Source organism: Rhagoletis pomonella, unplaced genomic scaffold, assembly GCF_013731165.1.
Source record: "Rhagoletis pomonella isolate Grant_MI unplaced genomic scaffold, Rhpom_1.0 Rhpom_scaffold_00004, whole genome shotgun sequence".
Lineage (NCBI taxonomy): Eukaryota > Metazoa > Arthropoda > Insecta > Diptera > Tephritidae > Rhagoletis > Rhagoletis pomonella.
Genome location: NW_023458558.1, coordinates 14,488,799 through 14,509,507, shown reverse-complemented (window position 1 = coordinate 14,509,507; position 20,709 = coordinate 14,488,799). Strand labels below are relative to the sequence as shown.

The window sequence follows — 20,709 nt, the reverse complement described above, 5'->3', positions numbered from 1 at the left end:
AAAAAACGCAAAAGTTGGACGCAAAATCGCCTCGCGCGTACACCTTTTTGAGCCATCATCATTTTGTTTGCTAAGTGCTCATTTACACACGGCGATTTTTGTTGCCGCAACTCGACGTTTGTAGGAGAGAGCGTGACGAGGAAAGGAGAGGGGCACCGAGTTGCTCGTGCTCGGGCAACACGCTTTGTGCTCTCGTTCGTCTGTGTAAATTGAACCACTGTTCACAGCTGACAACAACAATTGCATACACACAAATCGCCGTGTGTAAATGAAACGAGCAACACCAAAAGGGAATGAGAAAAACCGCGGCGACAAAAGTTTTCGTGTATAAACGCAGTCTAACGCAGTCGATCTATTGCAATTGCAGGAGACTCCGAACACTGGTACTAACCAAAAGAATAAATAAAAACAACATACACTACTACTACTACTCTCTTCTAACGCATTACAATTCCACAAACGGTGACTGTCAATCACATTCCTCGTGCAACCCATTTCACTCCCACTCACGCCGTTAAATGTGGCGCATTCATGTGTGCCCACTGGGAACAGTTAAAGTACGAAAAGAAAATCTAAAATGACAGCAAAAACTACCTTCAAGTGAAAAGATGCAGCACGAATTCGCGTTAAGTAATAAAATGCGGAAAAACTTTATTTAATGTGAAAAATTGTCGTGGAAACTAGTGAAAGAATTTATTTAAACAAATGGCTAACGAAATGTGAAAAGTAGTAGTGCAAATATATCAGCAATTATTGCGGAAGAAGCTTCAAAAAATTCGTGTGGTCTTGAAAAGGTCATTGTAGTGCGAGTATAAATGTGCAGTTATGATAAAAAACTCGGTTTAATATGTAATTATAAAACCGATTAACGCTTCTTGTCCATAAAAGCGATAACAAATTTTCTTCTTTTAAATATTTCCGCAATAAAATTTCTATGAATACACTATCGCAACCTCTTCACATCAAAAAAAGCAACAAGCATTGGCTGTAGTAAATAGATAAAATAAGCCATGAAATTATGAATACAGAATGTTTGGAAATGTTTGAAGTGAAATAAAAGAGGACGTTGAAAGGACTCGCTGGGCGTAATATCGATATTAGATATTACTATATAAGATGTAAATATTGAAATCTACAATAACAATGGTTTTTGTTAAGAATGGATGGTGAAAATTTTTACTTAATACATAAATACATAAATTGAATTATCTGTGCCAATGCCGAACTATTGCCAACACAGTCCTCAACAACTTTCCATGCAGCTGCTTCGTCGCCTAAACACCCAAAAACGCTACGTTACCTTTTTAACACAAAATCTTCTGAAAAATTTGAAAATGAATAAAATCAATTCGTTGTGGCGTTCACCACTGATTTCTAAGCTATTGCCGGTGCAGCTCGCGGTCCTGGTGCTGCTTCTAAGTAAGTGACACTTTTTGCATTCTAATTACCATTTATTTCAATTATTATTTTATAGATTTGTTTTTGCTTCCTTAATCGCTAATTTCTTATCAACTACCTATGTATATGATATGTATCAATTTCGAGTTTCTTTTGAAACTTTACATTTATTTTCCTTCTTATAAAGTAGTCTGTTCTAGTACTCCAGGATTAACATATTCCGAAATAGTCAGATTTAGTCTTGAAGATAATGTATGAGAACGACATCTGACAAAATCCCTGATTGACTAATGCCAGTTTCGTTTCTACCGAAATATGCAACCGTCTCTTTGCCCTCTACGCACAAACACTAAGAAGTGGGCGATGAGAAGGCAACATTTTTTGTAGAAACGAAATCGCCATAAATATCGGCTTACGCCGACTCCCGACCTGTGAATGCCGTTTTGGGAACACACCCACCTGACGTGGACGAGATAGAGCAGAGTATCAGGTAGAGACTGAGAACTTTGACCGTCAAAGTGCGTCCAGGACGGAATGGTTCTACAACTAAGCTTAGAGCGTATGAAATTCAAAAAAAGGTTTTGGGTTGTCTTTAAATTCAGATTCTAGTCCCCTAATGTACTGGTTATACGGAAATTTATCCAAGACATTAAACTGTTTCGCTAAATTAAGGTACTGCTCTTTGAGATAAGTATTGTGCAAGTTTGCCTTAAGGCGCTTGTAGCATTTATTCCTTCTACTTTCTGGTTTTTAAGAGGCCTAGATGATAAAACACACAGTTGCTCGGATAGGAGCTCAGACATAGTAAGAAGAAATAGGAAGCACTAACATCTTTTGAATTGAGTATGTCCTTTATTGCCAGACTTAACTGGTTAAACAGAATGTAGTACCACAGCCACAAGCTATTGCGCTAGTTATATCAGAAATTATACACCATAACCACAGCTACATATTATGGGCAGTTAAGAGCATTTAGAATATTTTAACTTTTGAGAGCTCTTGCTACATACTACAGCCTCACCATTCTGGTTAGGCAGTAAGGCATTGTAATCCGCATCACGAAAATTATAGAAAATCCTATTATTTTGCCTTAAGGGAAGCTTATCAGAAAACTCCAAAGACATGATAAGTGCATTAGAATTCTAATGTAAAAGCAAAATATTTCACGACTCTTAGAACTACACTTTTCGAAATTGGAAAACACCTAGTCGATAGAATTGAGATATTGAAAATTGTATAACGGCATTTAGTATAACTTTACTTGTTGTAAATTTGTTGTGGAAAGAAAAAATTTGTAACTTTCGTTTACAAGGTGTTGTCAGTAACTTAACCTCACTTTTTCGGCAGGTCTATTCCGGTCACGCATTTTAAAGTAGTAGAAAAAGTACTAATTATTTACTATTAATCCGTTCGTGCATACTATTTCAAATTAAATGTAGAAAAATGTTTAATTACAGGCTTATAAGCCTGAATATATGTTTGTATCGTAAGCTCCACACAGGTTGCACATATATTGTAACTTATAAAAAAGTACAGGCCGTAAAATAAGGCAATTTCCTATAAAACTGTAAATGATTTTTTAAATAGATTAGTAATAATAATACTAGATTGGCGCTTACTACGACAGTCGGGTCTACGTAACCGGAACGACCCAGATTTATATCTGGCCAAGGACTGTCACTCCAGCAACACTCCGCAAAAAGTCTTTGGGGAATTTGTAAGCTGCTACAACAACAACAACATTGGCGCTTACACATATGTTAGTGTTTGACCGAGCTTCTCCTCCGACTTGTGGCGTGCGCCTTGATGTTGTCACACAAAGCGGAGGGACCTACAGTTTTACGCCGACTCCGAACGGCGATTGCATTTTTATGAGAAGCTGTTTTTCATGGCAGTAATACACTCGGAGGTTTGCCATTGCCTGCCGAGGGACGACCGCTGTTAAGCAAAAACCTTTTTTCTATATTTTTTGCGATGTTGCTTTGACCAGGGCTTGAACCCAGATGCTGCGGAGTGGAGCGCGCACTGCTTACCACTACGCCACAGCGGCTGACATATAGATTAAAACACATAAATATCGATAATATAAGCGAAGTCGTAATTTAACCATGCTGCCGCTCTATTCTAGTGTATCAGTAGTCCATTTGGCTCGATATTATGACAATGCAGCAAAAGATATTTAATATAAAAAAATCGCCTTTCCATACGATTTTTGTGTACGTCTTTTTCCATTGATAACTACGATATCTTTTATATTTTATATTTTGAGGACAAAAATTATACAAATCCAGCAATTTTAAATATTAATATCGTTCTGAACACACCAAGTTCGTTAAAAATCACGATAAAATGAAATTCTAAAATGGAGTATTTTAAATACAATTTCCCAACTAATAGCATTATAAAAATTAAGATCGACAGCACTGAAAATAAGCATGCCGATCTTGTCAAAATTACAACAAACACGTCGCTACTGACAACACCTTGTTATTATTTCACCATGGTTAGTGACTATGTTTGTTGGGATAGAAGGGCTTTTGTAAGACGCATTTCATGATGTTTTTTTTTTGTATTTCTCGGGCATCATTTCTATGAGAAAACATTTGTTTTATTCTTGTTTTACAGCATAAAACGAGGACGGGCCATAAAACTCGGTAACATGTACATGCTGTGACCTTTTTCGACGCTTTTTCATTTCGTTTGAGAATTTAAAGCGTGCACTTTAGTGGAAAAATGGCAAAATTAAACAAAATATTTATTAAGGAACTAATAGAGTGTTTAAATAGAGTTTAATACATATTTGAATAGTATTTAATAGAGCAGCTGTTCGTTTAGCGTTGCATGTTTAATCGGCTGCAAACAACATGTTATTAAAATTGTCTGCAAATCTACACGTCTGTGGCGAAATGAGTTTCAACCGATCGTTTCAATTTGTTGTCCGTTTATGGCGTCCTTTAGTCGAAATCGAATAACTACTATTCCACTATCAACAAAAGAGTTGCTAATAAATTTTTAACATAAATTTTTTCTAAATGCATACCATGTTGTGTTACTCATACGCCACATCGCCCCTTTTTATAATTTCATAGCCTTTGTATAGATGCAGTTTATTTATGATAGGTTGAATTTATGTAGCTGCTTGATTTTTTTACCTTCCTTTTATTAGCTCGGGAAGTAACTATGTAATATTGATGCGCCTAAAAGATGCAGCGATTTCTATTCTCAATTACATACATACCTGATGACAGTACGAATGGCAATTATAATAGGGAGGTTTTAGTTTTTCAAACTATAATTTTATTATAAACGAATGTAATCCACTAATCAATCAATGCAATCTCCCGTGACCACTGACGTATACTTATTGAGAAGTAATGAATTAAAACCAGAAGGCCTATTACTTTGAAAAATCAAAAAGATAGACTTCTTAGAAACCCTCTGTTCCACTTCTGCTGCGATAAACTTGTGAGTTTCCTATTCGAGTTAACCAAAATCGCCTATTTGCATTATAATAACCGTGAAACCGTTTCTGGAACAAAATTAAGTCATTAAGAATTTGCCAAACTTTATAACTAATCCCCTCTGTTATAAACTAGGCACCAAGCCCCACAAAATCTACCACAACTTTGTATTTAGATTTATAGCTCATTGCTCATCTTCTATTTTCCCTCCACTTTAGAGCTTTTCCTGTAAATGCAAATCGAACCACCCACATGCTACATAAACAAACTTCTATGCGCACATAGTATATACTATGTACATATGTGCGTTAGGGTGGTCCAAAATGTCGAATGTCTATGTCGAAAAAAGTATACCTACCCCTATTTTTCAATTTGAAATCAAAAAACAGAATACACAAAAATGTTCTAAACGAATGCCCGGCATGCGGAGAGACGCCCCATGACTCACAGCGTCTCTTTGCATGCCCACTGAACCCTACTATACCGACGCCCCTGTCCCTATGGACAGATCCTATCGAGGCTGCAGCTTCCTGAGGCTACCGCTAGTAGAGCTTGACGGCAACAATTGAGGGACTAACTGATCTGGGCGGAGTTTTTGTAGCCGCTACAACAACACAACATTAGGAGATGAGAGCATAACAATTCCGACTTCACTCTTACTCATGCATTTTTGGACCACCCTAACGTGCATACATAATATGTATGCACATATTAAATATTGCCATGACATAACATCACAGTACTTTCTTCAGGGAAGTTGTCCCTAGCATAACTCACCGCGAAATCCTTGCTCGACTCAAATTACCCGCACACTATTCGCATTTACAAGTAGCTAGTATGCATACATATTGACATTTTGCTGCAAAAATGAATGAAAATGTGCGCTTGGATAGATGGTTTGCCCCGCTGCAACTACAGATCAGCTTTGGAGAATGGGTGGCATACGATAGCCGCTGTGTGGCATACGATATGGCTACAAAGTGAAAATTGTGCAGTTGCGGCACACAACTCAACTTTACAATATACGTACATACATATGTATATATATATCTTCATACTTATGTATTAATGTATGTGTGTTTGAATGAAACTAAGCATGCACTTAGCTTACTGGCCGCCAAATTCCACACGAAACTCTACCCACTTTCTATATAGAAGATGAAAGGGCACCAATACTGTTGATGCGGTAGTTAATACTGCTGCTATGCATTGCAGTACATACATTTTGCATATAGACATGTACATACTAACATTTAGCTAGGTTTGTTATTATTCGAGTCGTTTTTGTTGCAAATAAAACCCATTTACACAAATTTCGCTTTTTATGTTGGCTTGTATTCTTATACGCTTTTTTCGTGTTTACTTTCCATTTTATCTCTTTTACGCCCCCTTTGACTATCGTTTGATACGTTTTATTATTTTGTATATTTTGTATTATTCATATATATGTATGTATGTATGTACACATATGTATTTATTAATTTTCTTTTGATTTGCTCTTGCAGATTTGTCGGTTTGGACACATGGCGCCGTATTGCCAGATGGCCACAGAATCGATTGTGAACACTATGATGAAAAGAACTGCACCAATGAGGGTGATTGCGCGATCAAAGTTGAGCATTGCAAGGTGGAGTCGGACAAAACATCCAGCTGTTATGTGCTCTGGTCAATGGATAGCGCCACAGGTATGCATTTCAATGCTGTTACATGTTGCAGAAATATTTAAAGAATGAAAGATACATGAAAGTGATTTTCATTTTATTTTTTAGGTGAAACAAAAATCAAAATGAAGGGTTGCTTTACAAATATGCATGAATGCAACCAAACGGAGTGTATTAGCAGCGCAGAACTCCGCCAAAATAAATTATACTTTTGCTGTTGCAAGGGTTCTATGTGCAACACCGAACACAAGTGGATACCCACCACCACTGAGGCAACAACGCAAGGTAAGCTAATAGGGACAATAACACGTTGGTTACTAGGGGCAATGTTGTGAATACCTATAAAAAAAGAAGCATGCGCTGGCAATCAAAAGTGAGTGCATGGTGTTTTTTGTTAATATTTGCAATGTTTTCAAGTTAAAATTTTTTTGTTATTACTTATTACTTATTTTTATTTTTTGAAAATATGGTTCATGCGTTAATTAACACCACATTAGTCAAACTTTTAAACTTTAGGAAAATTCAACGAATTTTCGTTTAAATTTTGACCATTTTTATCTTAATTTTTAGAAAAATTTTAGGTATGCAGATAGATCGGTTTTTTAATTCTAGTAAACCAAGTGCAAGTTTTAAGCGGTTAAAAAATCGCGTTGTTTTTTTAATGATTTTTTTTTTTTTATTGCTGACGGCATTTTGCACTTTTTACCATATAAAAGAGAATTTCTTGTAGAATGATATGCGCATGACATTTTGCAAACAACGACAAAAATTAGAAAATGAGCGCAATATTTTACAAATTGCACTTGTTATATGCAAAAAACCGCAAAATCCGTCGAAAAAAAATCATTAAAAATCAATATTTAGCGGCGTAAAACTTGCACTTGTTTTACTAGAATTAAAAAACCGATCTATCTGCATACTCAAAATTTTTCTAAAAATTCAGATTAAAAAGGTCAAAACTTCGACGAAAATTCTTTGAATTTTTCTAAGTTCTGTATAAAGTTTGAAAGTTTGACTTATGTGGCTTTAAATTAAACCTGAACCATATTTTTATGAAAAAACAAACAAATTTTAACTTGAAAAACATTGCAAATATTAAACTACAAACACCAAGCACTCACTTTTGATTGCCAGTGTATGTAGTACATACTATGTACATACTGACGCAAAGGAATGTTTAGTTTTCAAGTTCATGGTGTAAAATCGATTTTAGAAATTGGATATCGAAACCTACAAAAAGGTCGTAACACAATAATGTATGCATGGTTGTGCAAAGCAAATGTTTGCCCAAAGAAAATTGAGCATACATATTTTTAGTTGAGTTAGTTTGCTAGAACACCAATAAGATTACATAGATATGCAGATATTTATTACATCGACTGCAGCGAATAATGAAGCAATACAATGAAAATATTATTTTGGCTACCAGAAATACCAAAATGATATAACAAGTTTTGTTTCTAATTGAGAAAGGAAACCTCCGAGTGAATTTTTTAAACTCTTGTTAAAAATTAATTTTCCTTAGAAAGGTTGTAAAAATTTGTAGGGTACTACATATGACGTGTGTCATTAGTATGCACACTAAAAGTATAAAAAAATGACATTGAACTTTCATGTTATTGTTATGTGATAAATTAATAAAATATTTGGAATTCCCATTTTTGTTAAGTATTTGGCTTAGCACAAATGGGGAGTCCTATAGTCTTACACCGACTCCGAACGGTACATAGCTTTTACGAGGGGCGAACGCTATTAGAATGTTGGATGTTGCTCGAATTCGGAATCGATTCGAAGTCCCACCGTGGCACAGTGGTTCCATATCAACGAAAATCGGAAAAAATTCAATACCTCGCCAACGGACTATATGCATTTTTGTTCACCATCTTGAATTTCTTTAATCTGACTATGGATTTGTAATTAACGTCATCGAAAACCCCTGAAAACTGATCCTAGTCAAATAGTTTGGAAATGTTGCTTGCATGAAGTTTTTTGTAGGGACATTTAAAGTCCTGAAGCAGTCAAATAGGCAGCTGATTTTATTTCTATCTAGTTGTAAAGAGTGTTTACAATACTAAAGTTTATAGTGCTCCGTTTGGAGAAATTTTGAGCATTTTTATAGGCCTTTTAACCCTTTTCGGTCCCTTAAATCTTCTTTTGTTTAACTTTTTTCAGTGACATAAAGAATGCGGTAACCACAGGAACTATTTTTTATATTTTGTATAAAGCCATATCTATATGTAATATAAAAATTCTAAAACAATGTCAAAATTATTTATACAGCGTAAGAACCTATAATTCAAACAGTCATTAAAATTATTCAAAAAAATCCATTACTAACAATATACCAATTTCCCCGGTTTTTCTTGAAGAGTTTATAGCATGCAAAGAAATTAAATTCAGCTTTTCATGGCTCCCATGCATTAGTCAATTAGACAAAATATGAAAAAGAAAATACTTTTTAAGTTTTCATCTTTTTGATTTTATTCCGCTCAGGAACCATAGTGCGGAGTACACACCTCCAAACACTCAGCTATGGCCATACTTTTAAAGATAGAGGCTTCGAAATTAATATTTTTTAAGCAAACATTTAAGAATAATTGTGAACCTGACTTAAAAAAATTTTTTCGCCATAGGGCTGGCAATTGAAAACGTGTGAGTCCAAAGAACAGTTAGTAATTTCAGCGTCTTACAACTCAAAAGTGTACTTGGAGAACACTTGGAAAGGTCTAAAAATAATTTTAAAAATTTTTTTAGCAAACGTATTTTCTTACATATATACATATGTACAAATAATAGTACTTATTAGAGATAGGCGCGGAATATCCGGAACCGAGGGGTCCACGGTACTTATTTCAAAGTGGCCCGGATCGGACCAACATCCTTTCCCGATACTTGCGATAAGACCCACAACCTCTGCAAATTCAGAAAATCTTCCTTAAAAACGTTGTATGAAATAAGCACATTTTTTTTAACCGACTTCACAAAAAGGAGAAGGTTATCAATTCGTCGGATTATATATTTTTTTTCGCTCTGTATGTATGTTACCGCATAACCTTGGACCGCGTTAACCGATTTCTATAATTTAAAGGAAAGGTATTATTGATAACCTTCTCCTTTTTGTGAAGTCGGCGGAAAACATTTTACATCACTTCACAAAGATGGGCATTTTACCCAAAAACATTGGATTTAGAATAATCATCATCTCTTATTTACTCAAGGAAATTTACCAAATAATTACTTGCTAGATGTTTATGGAAACGCCTTTAATGACGGAGAATCGCCTAAAATGGTAAAACAAAGTGATCAAGTGAAAAAAAATGTGCACTAAATTAGAATTTTCCATTTCCACTTCACCATTTCATACAACCAGAATTTGCCCCAAGAATAAGCATAAAATAAATAATTAACTTTTTTGTTACAAAGAAATTGCTCATGAGAATATGAAATGATCACATTTTTTTTTGGGTTATCCTGTTAACCAATTATTTTTTTTAATTATTAAACTTTTGCGCTAACTCATCACACTGTCTCCCAGAGTAAGTTGTCATCAGCTCAAGTGATGATTGACGCTGTCGTACCTTCATACTCTTATACATATATATATATATATATGCACTTACATCCATACATATTTACACACACAAATATGCACGTTTCTGATGCTGTTGCACAGCCGCTGAAGTGTTCAAATTTGTTGGCAGTTGGGGTTGCAGTAAGCTGTGGGGAAGTACATACATACATACATAACAACAAACAGCACATAGGCATCAATAGCCGTGGCACGTGAGTTTGTTGGAACACGCGCTTTGCTAGCTCTGAGTTGCTGTGGTGGCGCAATGCTACACAGTATTTACCCCAATTTTTACTTTGTTTTGCTTTGCTACTTTGTATCGTTTGGGGTCTTTGCATTTCGGTACCTGAATACACATACATACATACTTGTATGTTCATATATACATACATACATTCATACATATGTATGTATGTAGATGTATTGCATCCATGGTTGCAACCACACCCGCTCGCTGTGTTGGTTGTTCGCTGGTGCAGCTAATATTGTCGTACCACATTGGCAGCGCGCTGATGTGGTGTTCGCCGTTGTAACAACGTTCACCACCCCCAACTCCAAGCGTTTTGCGCGCGCCAGCTGTGTGAACGAACTCGACAACAAACGTACGAACAGCAAAACAAAAAAAAAAACTGCTCAGGAAAGGATCCCGCAGCAAGCAGTAAGCAGCAAAATTCGCTTCCAGTTGCTTGCATCTCGACTGTTTGTGTGACTGACGTTCAGTTAGTTGCACGTTGTATGCATGTGCTGTAGTATTTTAATGGCTGTTGCGTCGACTGTTGTATTTGATTTTTTTGTTTTTATTTTATTTTTTTTTCGTTTCTTTCCTTTATATATTTTTTGGTTTTTGTTTCTTTTTTGCGAATATTAAAAAATGCTTGAAAAGGGGAGCGAGTACCGTATTTTAGTTTTCCTTGTTGTAGGGCCTTTTTGTGTTCACTTTTCACTTGGAGCACGTTCCTGTGTTCCGTGCCGATTTTTACTTGTTGTATGTTGAATGTATACGGTACCTACGTTTGTATGCTTGTGTGACTTGTAAGTGCATGCATATAGAGGTGGTGTATGTAGAAGTTGTTTCTCAAAATTAGGGGAGAACTTTCATTTTTGTGAATTTTTTTGGCTCTACTCGTTCACACATACATACATACAGTACATACTGTTATATACATATATGTACATATGTATATATTATCAAGATGCATACATTCATATATGTACATACATATACTCTCTTCTCCATTTGGCCACTTGAGCAGTTGTTCACCTGTGGTGTTCATGTTGTGAAGGAAACACTCTTGGCGAAATTTTGTTAGCCTTCTAATTGTTGCTGTGACATATTAGATAATAAAATATATATGCACATATGCATGTATATTAGTATAAGAAATTGAGAGGCTTTAAAATTGCAAATCTTTAAAAGGCATACGCTAGTAGTTTTATGATTTATTGGCTTAAGTTTCCATACGAGTTTTAAATTTTCAAAAGTAAAGATATGCTTTTCAGCCATAAATTCAGACTAAAACCTTCGATCACTCAATTGGACTGGGACTTATGGTTGTAACTTTTTCTTGAAAATTGCCTATTCTTTATTTTCCTTTGAGATTCTTCAGGTTAGGGCAAAGGTAGATTTGCGGTTCTAAAATTTTTTTCCTTTCGTAACAACAAAGAACAAAGGGATCAAATAAGTACCTTCAAATAAGCGCCTGAAACTTGCATCAAAGCTGCAGTGAGAACAGGAAAAGAAAAATTGAACATGCTACCAGTTGTTAATATTTAAATTTAGCGTCGGGTTGTTGTTTTTGGTTTTGAAACTGGTACAGTGTTAACAGCCAAGTAATTTTAATAAACCCCATCTATGAACTTCTAGAACAAGATGGCCTTATAAAAAACGTACCCACAGAAATTTCTTATGCTAAGTAGTGTAAAATTTAAAATATTTTTCTGCGTGTACCAACTATGAAAACATTGCTTACAAGGTGAAGGTGTACAGTCAGGAAAATGAAAACATGTAGTTAACACCAAAATTAATACGTAGAAAAATGTTGCTAAGAGCAGAAGTCAAGTCTAGGCATAAGGGCCAATTTCAGATGAGCAATTTAAGAACCGATTGATGAAATAAAATAAAAAATTTTATATATCACGCTTTTATAAATAGACTAAAAAGTAGAAAATAATATTTCTCAGTCCCATAGAAATTTTTTTCATGAGTTTTGATTTTGAAATTTTAGCAAAAATCATTATAAACTATTTATGAGATTGAAAACGAAAAACGTGGAGCGCATGAAATACAAAGACTTTATATTTATTAGACCTAAAATTTCTACAGCGCAATTTCAAAATTTCATTTTCATTCTCATAAATTGTTTATAATGACTTTTCTAAAATTTCAAAATCTAAAGTTAGCGAAACAAATAAAATAAAATATAATTTTCTACTTTTTAGTCCATTTATAAAAGCGTGGTATATTAAAAAGTTTTTTATTTTATTTATTTTCTACTTTTTAGTCATGTCTGTATAAACTTTTGCAATAGATATTAAAATAATTCAGCGAGCACCAATTAATTTCATTTAAAGAAATGGCGTGTCCGCTGTAGCGTATGTAGTGCATATTTTTAGGCGCAATATATAGCTACTTGCGGCGAGGCGTCATCTACCTCTAGAGTCTTGATATGATACCAGTCGACGAGGTTGATGTCTAGACTTTTATAGGATCTTTGCAAAGCAAAGGTTTTATAGCAATGCATGGTGTCTGGACACACAACATTGAAAGTTACTAAAAGAGTTGTAAAATATTTATATTCGGATCAAACTGTGTTTAAATGCCCAATGTAGGATATTTAAATATAGAAAATGCAACCCTGATTTTAAGTACGAATTCATAATTGACTTTAATGCCATTTAATTTTTATCGGAAATTGGCCCAAAGAATGCTTAATTTAAACAAAAAAAAATGTTTATAAAAAAGTAGTATTTAAAACAAACTAATAAACTTAGATAGATAACAAAATAAAACAAACCGCAAATAATCTCTATTATATATATATTAAAACAGTAAAAACATTAATAAAAAATAAAATAGTTTTAAAAGCCTTATAAAGAATTTCATTTTTTCAGAATAATACCATAAAAATATAAAAAATTAGAAAAACTAAATAAAAAATAAGAAATTAAATGAATTAAATGAAGAATATAAAATGAATAAAACTAAAAAAGTAAAATGCATTAGATTAAACAAAATTAAATGAATTAATTGAAAAAAATATAATGGAATAAAAAAAAAAATTAAAATATATGTTCAAGCCCCTCCTTACTAATACGTCGTCGCCGCACCTGCATTTCCAGTTGACGTCGCTATCATCGAATTTGCATTCACACCGCACTCATCGCACTTTTTTTGTATCCCCAATGCTTTTCGCACATCCGTCATCGTTTTGTTTGTCGCTGCAGCATATTTACCATGCATATGGCTATGTATGTATATGTTTGTACGTACAAGTACATCTTCGCCATCATACTCTTTGCACTTATCATTGTACAATTTATGTAGCTATTTCATAAAATCATTCGACATTTCACCTTCAATTTATTCAAAGTCAAATAGCAGGACATTTCCATGGAAATATTTTATATTTTCTGCATATATATGCCTATTCTATTTAGCCGTAAGAATTAATTACTATTTAGACTTCGACACCTAAAGACGTCGCCAATAAAAATATTTAAAATTTTATCACGCGCTTTGAATCGATTTACAAAAAACTGGTGAACTGAGGATTGAAAATATTTTCTTACAAAATTGGACAGCTTTAAGTCTCGACACCGTAATGTATGTATAATAGCTTTAATAACATGGTTAAAATAGACAAATAAATTTGACTAAATGAAACCGCCATGGCAGCAGTCCCAGTGTAATGTAGGTCCCAATTCGTTAGTAAGCTTGTCGACCGTAACATTGAAAATTTGAAATAAGGAGCTTAATATATAAAGGATACATCTAAATATTTGTGTATTAATAGAGTAGTTACGGAAATATAAAACCTAAAATTCTTAAGGTGGGAATTTCTTCTAAATTCTGGGTTTTAATAAACAGTGATGCTTTTTAATTCTATAAGGCATTTAGTGAGTAATCTACCGACCTTTGCACAAATCTAAATTTCGAAATAAAATGAGTTATGTAAATAGTAAATCCAACACTAAAACGAACACCGATTGCATTTACTTTATTTATTTTAACAATATGTATTACTTAATCCATAAATTTACACATTCTTTGTTCTTATTACTGTATCCAGTGCCAAAGGAAAAGACAACCGATAATACCAATGTGATTTACATAATTGTCTGTGCTGTTGTGTTCGTTTGTTTGGCGCTGTTGATGGCACCATTTGCCTTTTGCTACTACCGCAAGCGTAAACCCACTAATTTCAATGAAATACCAACGGTGAGCCAATTTTCAAAAAATCTGATAATACAACCTCCTTCGGGCTAGTTTTAAAAGCAACATCCATCCATTGTATTTTTTTCAGAATGAAACGGAAGCGACAAATGCCTCACCACTGCTTAACAATCGCCCAATACATTTGCTGGAGTTAAAGGCTAGCGGACGTTTTGGTGATGTTTGGCAAGGAAAGTTGCATAGTCAGGACGTGGCTGTTAAAATATTTCGCATGCAAGAGAAGGAATCTTGGAATACGGAAGTCGATATTTATAAGGTAAAAGAATTTGTAAATTTTATTTTACCAATTCAGCTATACTGAATTTAAACTTGCTTTAACTTACATATGTAAAAATATTTGGAATACCCTAATTTCTCAACATTCTTGCAGCTACCACGCATGCGACATCCAAATATCTTAGAGTTTCTTGGCTGCGAAAAGCACACGGAGAAAGTACAACTCGAATATTGGCTTATCTCTGTTTACCACCCGAATGGTTCGCTCTGCAATTACCTGAAATCGCACACGTTATCTTGGCTGGAGCTGTGCAAAATTGCCGAATCGATGTCCCAAGGTTTAATGCACTTGCATGAGGAAATTCCAGCCAGTAAGACGGACGGCCTAAAACCATCCATAGCACACCGCGATTTCAAATCAACCAATGTGTTGCTGAAAGGTGACTTAACAGCATGCATTGCTGACTTTGGGCTGGCTATGGTCTTTCAGCCGGGTAAGTACATGAAGATGGACATTTTTAATTTTTAACTTTTATTGTCATATTTTTTCCATTTCTCGGCTATAGGGAAACCATGCGGCGAAACGCATGGTCAAGTAGGCACACGCCGTTACATGGCGCCGGAGGTGCTTGAGGGTGCTATTAATTTCAATCGTGATGCCTTTTTGCGTATCGATGTGTATGCGTGCGGTTTAGTTTTGTGGGAGATGGTGTCGCGATGCACTGCTGTGGGACCTGTTGGCGATTACATGTTGCCATTTGAAGCTGAGGTAATTGAGCGGAGTTCTTTTTGGTTGTTGTTATGTGTTAAATTTTTTTTTTTAATATTTTAATCTGTTTATATTTAGCTTGGGTTACGTCCAACATTGGATGAGATACAAGATACTGTAGTGACAAAGAAACTGCGACCACGTTTACTAAATACATGGCGTACGCATGCAGTAAGTACATTTCTTATTTTAAAAACAAACTCGAAACTAGATAGTACTATATGCATGCCATTTAAATGTTCAATTGATTTTGTGAATATTTTGAAGTTATGACAATTTGAGCGCCTATGTGGAACAGATGTTCTCATTTACTTCAAATTGCAACAATTAATAATATTTAAAACAATTTCACTCATATTTTGCTTATTTTTATTTTACAGGGTCTCAACATCTTCTGTGACACCATGGAGGAGTGCTGGGATCACGATGCTGAAGCACGTCTTTCTTCATCGTGCGTAATGGAGCGTTTCGCACAATTGTGCAAATATACCACAACACCGCTGCTAATAGAAAACAATACAAATTGCGAGGAAGAGCGTCTGACTTCAAATTGCTTATAGAAAAGGTATTAAATCACTTCGATAACGTTGAAGTGATTGCCAGAGCATGTGTTAAGTCTATTTAGTTTAGAATAATAAGTTACATCATACGAGCTTGCGTATGTTTTTTCATATCTATACATACAGCCCGCGACAAAACGAAGCACCTCAAGCTTTTGATCAGTTTTGACTATTTTTCTTTTGTTTGAATTTTTTTTGTTTGTTGAATTTTGTTTTGTTTTTTTTTCTTGGTTTACAATTTTTATTGCTAGAACACAAGTGAAGTAAAACATTTATTTAGGAAATTACATACATAACAATTACAAAAAAAAAGCCACTATTAATAAATTACAGGGCCGGACAAAAGTATTGGCACAGAGAATTTTTCGCAATGTATGCAATTTTCTATTCAGATTTTTTAGAGTTTGCAGTTTTATAGCTCATCTAATTTTAGTTTAAGAAAGTGAAAGTTTGAAGTTGTTAAAAAATCGCGTTGATTTTTGGCAATTTTTTTTTACTCAGGTTCTTCCACAAAAAGTAGTCCGACAAATATTTTTTGTATGGAGAAAATGAGCAACACCTTCCGAAAATCAACGCGATTTTTTAGAAACTTCAAACTTGCACTCTGTTATACTATAAAACTGCATACTAAGAATTTTTCTAAAAAAATCTGAATAGAAAGTTGCATTAGTGTGCTAATTTATTGAATTTTTCTGAGTTTTACACAAAGTTTAGAGATTTTTTGTATGCTTTTTGGTTAGGATACACTATATTTATATAAAAACTTATCGAAAATAAATTAGAATAAAAAACTTTGCATATATTGTGAAAAATTCTCTGTGCCAATACTTTTGGTCCGACACTGTGCTACTTACTAAATTCGCTTAGCTGGTATTACGACTTTACTTGTTGGTCGAAGATCTATATACATATTCTATAATACATACTTAAATATACGTATAGTGTTAGAATTGATACATTTTAAAATGTATATTTAATAGTTTTACGTTTACTAAATAGTAAGATAAGTAAATAGTATATAAATGGAGCGATCAGTTTAAAACATAAATCAATAATGTTACAATGATGCACCCACATATGTATATTTGTTAATTGTATACATACAGTGACATACAAAAGTATTGTTAGTAAATTTCTCGCAATATATGCAACATTTTTTTTCTAATTTATTTTCGATAATTTTTTATAAAACTATAGTTTATCCTAAACCAAAAAGCATAAAAAACTATAAACTTTGTGCAAAACTCTGGAAAATTCAATAAATTTGCATACTAAAAAGTGCAAGTTTGAAGTTACTAGAAAACCGCGTTGATTTTCGGCAATTTTTTTCGCTCAGGTCCTTCCATTGAGAAAATGAGCAACACCTTCCACTAGCAGCTTCAAACTTGCACTCTGTTATACTAATATTGAATGGGCTATGCAACTGCACACTAAAAATTTTCTAAAAAATCTGAATAGAAAGTTGCAAATTAGTATGCGAATTTATTGAATTTTCCTGAGTTTTTCACAAAGATTAGAGATGCCATTTTCATGGTTTTTCATGTAGAATAGGGCGGTCCAAAAATGGGTGTGAACCAGTAAAGTCGGAATTTTTATGCTCTCACCCCCTACGATTATTTTATACCGAAAAAAATATAGTATTTATTTTGCAACCAAAAACTATTTAGAGGTCGCTCAAAGCGCTCAAAGTTTTCCGTATACTTTATATAAGAAAAAACAACTTTTCGTAAAAATGGTATAGAATTCTTGAAAATCATTATTTTTCAATCGGAAAACTCTGTTTCTCTCCAGGAGATTCCCAGTTTATTTAACCAGTTTTTCATCGAAACTGTAATTTATAGGTCCGCCAAAAATCCACATACCCCGCACCATTGCAATGGGAGCACCAATAAAAAACCGTTAGTATTAAATATTGGTTAAATAAACAATTGGGTAATATTATTGAAATTCCGATCGAAAAATATGGATTTTTCGGAATTCTATACCATTTCATGGTATGCATGGAAAACTTTGAGCGCTTTGAGCGACCTCTAAATATTTTTTGATTTCAAAATAACAAAATACGGGTGCACTTTTTTCGATATAGAACAATCCTAGGGGGTGAGAGCATTAGAATTCCGACTTTACTGTTTTTGGACCACCCTAGTGTAGAATGAACTATATTTTTGTAAAAAATTATCAAAAAAAAAAGAAAAGAAACGTTGCATATGTTGCAAAAACTTCACAGTGCCAATACTTATGTTCGTCACTGTATGTATATGACAATTTGATTTTGTTGAAACTAAATATTGTTTTCGTGCCTTTTTCTGTTATCTAATTAAGTAGTTTCATTCACATCATATTTCGCGCACTTTCTACTGCCATTTGTGATGTTTTGTTTTTTTATTTTCATGCGTAGTAATATACTTACGTCTAGCATCTCCATTAGCATTTTATTTGATTTCAGTAATATCACATCATTTTAAAGTTAAAGTTAAGTTAAAGTTAGTAGTTTTTAGTCACTGATTATACATATTAAAATAATTTTTTATTGTGCAGTTAAATTTTTTTTGCAAATTTATAGTTTTTTAAAAGTCATGTGCAAGTTTGTTTAGACTTCTTCCCAATGTTGAAAATAAAAATACACGCAGTAGTTTTGATAACTTTGCACATGGAAAATTGTATTTTGCTATTTTACTAGAATAAAAATTACTTCTTAATTTCTTATCAGTTTGTTTCAATCCATTTCATTTTGGTTTATGGCCTTGTGTGTTTATATGGTTCTAGTTTCTTTTACTTATTTTTATTTTTTTAATGTTTCTCCGATTCTGTTGGTTTTTATTTTTCGGCGAAAACTATTTAATGCGCCAATAAATACGTTTATATTTTGTATAAGTCTCACATTCAGACTATCATTAAAATTGTCACGACAAATAGCAAATATTTTCATTTCTATGTAACGAAAAACAAAATTTTTGCTGGGTCCCCTAAAAAGATCTCGTTGCCGCGAAATTTTGTATATAAAAATCCTTCATAGATATAACTAAAAAAATTTGAGCATGAAAACCTTCGGAATATATAGCAAAAGCAAACGAAAACGAAGTGCCGACTCAAAAGCCTTGCATAGCGAACTATGAATATTTTTACGGTTACGGTTTTTACCGTTATTAACTCGAATAACCCCAGCGTGACCATATGATTACGTAAGTTGTATTTTTCGAAAAAAAATAACGGCAAACTGAAGGAAATATTTTTTACTAGTCTTTTTCATTTAATAACACTTCATCGAAGATAACTACGTTTTTCATTTTTCATAAAGTGTCTACGTGATCCTTATCCCTATAAGAGGCAACCTTTAAAATATTTTCGAAATCCGAGCCAAAAAAGTTCTGGTCGTATTCGAGTTAAAAAAAAAACGAAATGGCATATACCTTACTAGAGTGAAACCTGTGACATTACAATGGTAGTGAGTAAGGGAATTCAGCATGGACGCAATGTGGTCGCTGCTGCAGCAGACCGCTTCATCCCGATGCTTGGTAAGAATTCACAAAGATTCCTTGCTAAAGCGGCTGCATAAATCAATGGGCGCTATTATCTTCGCCACGTCAATGCCGGCGAACCGTATTAGGGATCTCAATTTGGAGATTTGATAACGGGTCAATCTTAATAATCGGAAAAAGTGAGAAGAGCACTCGAAGACCTATAAATTTACCACTGGCGTGAGTAAGAGCGTTGGTCAACCGTAAGACCCCTATCCAACCCGACAAAGCGTGGTGACAGGGAATTTTATATTTATATTGTATTCTCTATACCCCATACAGTGAAATCTCGATATAATCAAGTTTAAGGGGTTGAACAAATCCACCGTTATATTTAGAAGGTCATTATATTTACATAATATCAAAACCTCGATACAACAAAATATGCAAAATTTTGGAAAAAGTTCGTTATAGGTATAATTTCGTTTTTTTTTCAGAACTTCACTCTAACCTTCCACATATTCAAAATTCGCTATGTTGTGGTTTTCGAGTCGAGACTTTGTTATAAAGAGGCTTTTGCTGACATAATTTTAATCCTCAATACATCCCTGGAGCATTTTTGTGTGGAAACTTTCACAACAACGAGATTTGTCATGTGACTCAGCAAAAATGTGTTATATTGAGTTTTTCGTTTTATCCAGACTCGTCATATCGAGGTTTCATTGTATTATCATTTATCCCATTCGTAAGCAAGATAAAAAGTTCTGATAAAATTTTCAATAAGTAATTGTAGTCATTAAAGCACGACACTTACATAATCATACACACCTAAGCCAACTTTGGTCCCACATATTTGTTTACATTACCTACATATGTATACAGTGACTAAAACAAATGACCACGTGTTGATTTTTTTGTTTTGTTTTTTAATTTTGTTGTTGTTATTTTTCTATATAAATACCGTCCAAGCTTTGACCAAAACAATATAAATCACAGGTTTGAACATTATACAAAATTTAGGAAAATTAAAAAAATTTTCGTCAGAATTTCAACTTTTTAAACAGAATCCTTAGAATTTCTTATGAAATAAAATGCGGGGGACCGTTAGCAACAAAATTACAAAAAAAAAAAACGTCAACGTCAGTTTTAGTATATGTACATA

The 20,709-nt window shown here is 33.8% G+C and overlaps 1 protein-coding gene across 1 annotated transcript; it reads left to right on the top strand.

Annotated features, from left to right (window-relative positions):
- The first annotated feature begins 566 nt into the window (after nucleotides 1-566).
- LOC118737068 (activin receptor type-2A) lies at nucleotides 567-16,406 on the top strand. Its single transcript, XM_036467321.1, has 9 exons — nucleotides 567-1,419; nucleotides 6,365-6,544; nucleotides 6,629-6,805; nucleotides 14,381-14,529; nucleotides 14,615-14,800; nucleotides 14,915-15,254; nucleotides 15,327-15,529; nucleotides 15,608-15,700; nucleotides 15,910-16,406. The coding sequence occupies exons 1-9, from the start codon at nucleotides 1,218-1,220 to the stop codon at nucleotides 16,087-16,089; spliced, it is 1,710 nt and encodes a 569-aa protein (XP_036323214.1). The 5' UTR covers nucleotides 567-1,217; the 3' UTR covers nucleotides 16,090-16,406.
- Nucleotides 16,407-20,709: the final 4,303 nt, after the last annotated feature.